At 34.5% G+C, this 4,532-nt stretch overlaps 1 protein-coding gene across 1 annotated transcript in view; it reads left to right on the top strand.

Annotated features, from left to right (window-relative positions):
- LOC101561279 (peptidyl-prolyl cis-trans isomerase G-like) overlaps nucleotides 1-3,869 on the top strand; it is a 6,431-nt gene extending 2,562 nt beyond the window's left edge. Inside the window, 3 exon segments of the mRNA XM_012515480.2 lie at nucleotides 1,364-1,500; nucleotides 1,679-2,657; nucleotides 2,660-3,869. Of these exon segments, the coding sequence (XP_012370934.1) occupies nucleotides 1,364-1,500; nucleotides 1,679-2,657; nucleotides 2,660-2,800 (1,257 nt within the window). The 3' untranslated portion in view covers nucleotides 2,801-3,869.
- Nucleotides 3,870-4,532: the final 663 nt, after the last annotated feature.

The raw sequence follows: 4,532 nt of genomic DNA, 5'->3' as shown, positions 1-4,532 counted from the left end.
TCATTTGCAGCTATTTTATTACATGCAATTTTCCTCAGTTATCTTCTGTGATAAGTTCTTGAAAAATATTGTCCACAACCTTCATGTATCTTCAAAATGCATTTTTTAGTTGTATGTTGAACAGCCTAGAGACGGACCCCGGGGCGCTTCCCCCCCACCCCCCAATGGCTGACATGACCCGCTCGCCTCGCTGCTCCGGAGACTGCCTTGGTCACACTTTAAGAGTCACTAAGCTCATACTATATTGAAAATGAAACCTGATTATGTTATTCCCTTGCCATTGATCTTAGGATAAATCCTTTTTGATTTTTTGAAATTATTTTATAGCACTGAGAATTAAACCCAGAGCCTTCATACTGCACTACATCCCTAGCCCCTACCCACCCCTTCCCCTTTTTTTTTAAATCTTGCAAAGGGGTTTGGCTAAATTGTGTAGGCTGAGCTTAAACTTGAGATTCTCTTTCCTCAGCCTCCCACAATTGGTATCCCAGGTATGTAGCAGGAAAATCCATAATTACTACTGTAGCCTGTAAGACACAGGCCTGGATTATGTCATCAGTATATCGAATCTTTTTTCCCTTGCAATTTTTAGATTTAGCTGACTTGTCTGCTAACTATTTCTAAAATAATGCTGTTTCTGTCTCAGACCTTTAGTATCATATTTTTTGTGCTTTATATGTTTTTCCTCATCTGTCCTTAGCCCCCTTTCCAGTTTTTATAATTTTAATTGATCATAGTCTTTACTAAATCAGATTTCTTTGTTACTTATTCTATGAGCACCTTTTTTCTTTTTGTACTCATTCTGTTATAGTTGTATGGATGTTTCAGCTCCTTGGCTTACTGTATTACCTTTGGTGTGTGATAAAGTAGTTGACCATCCTAAGGGCTAAATAAATATTGGTTGACTCGAACATCTGTTCTTGCTCTGTTTTTCTCATATTTGCTCTGGAGTATCAAGTATAAATAATATGCAAATTGGGACTTGACAAATTGTAAGAGTTTATATACCTACTGTGTACTAGTATCCCTTAGGGTAGGACTCTTCCACAGGGATATGTGGTCCTAGAATTTCTGTGATTAATGTTTTGTACTTGGAATTTGCATTGTGACTAGAGTTTCTCTGTCATATTGATTTCCTACCTGAAAGATGGGGGATTTTAGTAATTTTGTTTATTGATGGGTTAATTAATTGGTTCTGTGTCTCATAGGGCCTCATTCTTAGCAAGCTATGTTCTACCACTCAGCCACACCAGCAGAGGACACAGAAATACCATTTTTAAACCTATAAATATACATGCTTTTGCTACTGTATTGCTTTTAAGTTTTTATATGTTAATTATTTTCCCTTTCTTACCTTCTTAAGCGTTATCGAACTCCTTCCAGATCCAGATCAAGGGATCGTTTCCGACGTAGCGAGACTCCTCCACATTGGAGGCAAGAGATGCAGAGAGCGCAGCGAATGAGGGTGTCAAGTGGTGAAAGATGGATCAAAGGGGATAAGTAAGATCAACTGTGGTTGCAAATGTAGTGATAAGTATTTTAACTGTTGTACATAAAATTATTTTACTGATATAGCTATGTTATTTGTATATACCTTAGTAAAAATATCTTTTTAACTAATAATTACATTGGTCTTTTACTAATATTTCCAAAAATGCTTTTTTCTTCTTATTGTCAGGAGTGAATTGAATGAAATGAAAGAAAATCAAAGGAGCCCAATTAGAGTAAAGGAGAGAAAAATAACTGATCACAGACATGTGTCTGAAAGTCCCAATAGAAAAAATGAAAAGGAAAAGAAAGTTAAAGAGCATAAATCTGACAGCAGAGAGAGAGAAATCAGAAGAAATTCAGAAAAAGAAGATAAATATAATAAAAACAAAGTGAAGAAAAGGGCCAAATCTAAAAGTAGGAGTAAGAGCAAAGAAAAATCAAAGAGTAAGGAAAGAGATTCAAAACACAACAGACATGAAGAAAAGAGATTGAGGTCAAAGAGTAAAGAAAGGGATCATGAGAATGTTAAAGACAAAGAAAAGCAACCTGATTCTAAAGGAAAAGATCAGGAAAGGAGTAGAAGTAAAGAGAAGTCTAAGCAACTAGAATCAAAAAGTGATGAGCATGATCATAGTAAAAGTAAAGAAAAGGATAGACGCGCACAGTCCCGGAGTAGAGAATGTGACGTGACTAAAGGTAAACACAGTTACAATAGCAGAACAAGAGAACGGAGCAGAAGTAGGGACCGCAGCAGAAGAGCACGATCCAGGAGCCATGACAGAGATCGCAGCAGAAGCAAAGAATACCACAGGTACAGAGAGGAGTACAGGAGAAGAGGGCGATCACGAAGCCGAGATAGAAGAGGGACACCGGGAAGATCGAGGAGTAAAGAGAGGAGGAGGAGGAGGAGAGAGTCTCGGAGCTCGGAGAGAGAGGAAAGTCAGAGCAGAAACAAGGAAAAACATAGAAGCCAGGAAAGCAGGAGCTCACACAGAAAAGAAAACTCTGAGAGTGAAAAAAGAATGTACTCTAAAAATCGTGATCATAACAGCTCAAGTAGTAACAGGGAGAAAAAGGCTGATAGAGATCAAAGTCCATATTCTAAAATAAAGCAAAGCAGCCAAGACAGTGAGAAGTCCTCCACATCAAAGAATAAGGAGGATGAGAAGAGGAGGATGAGAAGACCAGATCCTCAGTGGAAAACGAAAACCAAAAATCAAAGGCTCAAGAAAATGACCATGTACATGATAAAAACAAAAAATTTGATCATGAATCAAGCCCTGGAACAGATGAAGACAAAAGTGGATGAGTGAGTTGTGTAAATTTATTTCCTTTCTGTCTCAAAATTTAAGTTTTAGAGACTTGGCTGGTGAATATCCTTTATGTTGTTTTCATTGTTTTTGTTTTTTTTTTTTTGTTTTGTTTTTTTTATGTCTCTTTTTGTTTTTGTTTTTTAATGTGGACTTCATTGAGTTGATCTTTTGATAATCTGCAACCTGGATAATTTGTACTGGATAAATTTGTACTGCTAAAGTTTTAATAAACTTGAAATGAGAAAAACATTTTGGTGTAACACTGTGTGCTGTGTTGAACTATTTTATGTATACATTTTTGTGTTGCAACGGTCAGCCAGCAGCATCCTAATTTGTTTAATCAGTCATTTGAAACAAGCATAACTGATGGTTGCACTTGTTATGAAAGCTTGTGTTTCTTGCAGTTAACATAACTAGGCACCGCTAGAGCAAATTTTGTGTAGATTTTGATTGAATTTATAATGCAGGCCTGTAGCAATTTAATTACACAGAAATAGGGTCCTGATAATTTGAGATCTTAAGTCATCACTTTTGATTTTATAGTTACTTGTACTTTTAGATGAAAATTTATTTAGTTATCGATCTTGTGTTTCATACCTTCATAATATTTTTCTAATTTGTTTTATTTGCATGTCTATAAAAATGTTACAAGAATTTTTTCAGTTAATGTGCTGATTGAACTTGAATTGCTGTTACACAGCATTTTATAGGAAGATCAGAGTGTAATTCTCAGTTTTTGTTGGTTTTGGTCTGAAGAGTTGAAATTACTGCTTAATGAGAACATTATTTTATTATTTTTACTTTCTTTTCCTAAAATAAAAAAATTCTTAATAAAGCATACAACTTCTCCCAGTCCTTAAGCTAGACAGATTCTAAAAAGTGTTAGTGTTAATACATTAACTTCTAAGATTTCTCTTTTTTGGCCACCAACCTGTATAGCATTAAGTGTTAATTCTGCATGGTTTTTGTTTTTGTTTTTGTTTTTGTTTTTTGAAACTTGAAGTATCTTTTCTCTCCTAGCTGTGAGTATCAAATGGCCAAAACAAGAAAAAAAGAACAAAACAAAACAAAAAAAAGCATCTTTCTATAAATGTATGATGATAGGCTATAGCATGTTTATGACTCTGGTTTCTTTTTATTCAGGTGGCTTTATGGCTTTATACCATTACTGTTAACATTATTTTAACTCGGCATGTGTAATATTGCCATGTAGAGTAAAATAAAAAGTTGCAAAATTTGGTAGCTCTCAGAATTAAACACTAAACATATCCAAAGTTTATTCAGAATTTTATGTGCTGTATTTTGTCATCTTTGTGATGTGTGGCCTTTTATTCTGTAACATCTCTTCTAAATAAAACATTGAACATACAGCAAACACAAAACCTGCCTCATTTTCAAAGAAATTTCAAAATTCCAATCAATAGTGAACTCTAGAGTTTTGTATTTTAATATTTGTCAATATAGTGTTAACTTTATTACCAGGGTAGATTCTTGATAACTCCATTAGTTACCCAGTGCTATTTGTACTTAATAAAGTGATACTTAGCATAATATTTCCCATTATTGACTAATAATAGTAATCATTTGGCACTATACCTGTTGCAGAATAGTATACTGATTATATCTCTGTTTGAACTGTCTTGAAATAAATAGCCTGAGTGGATTTTTTTCCACATTTTATTTCCTAGTGATAAAAGTAGTAGATGTTTATTATAATTCAGGGTCATT

This window comes from Octodon degus, unplaced genomic scaffold (genome assembly GCF_000260255.1).
Source record: "Octodon degus isolate 3935 unplaced genomic scaffold, OctDeg1.0 scaffold00065, whole genome shotgun sequence".
Taxonomy (NCBI): domain Eukaryota; kingdom Metazoa; phylum Chordata; class Mammalia; order Rodentia; family Octodontidae; genus Octodon; species Octodon degus.
Note: the sequence above shows the minus strand (reverse complement) of the source record. Positions and strands in the feature narration are given on the sequence as shown.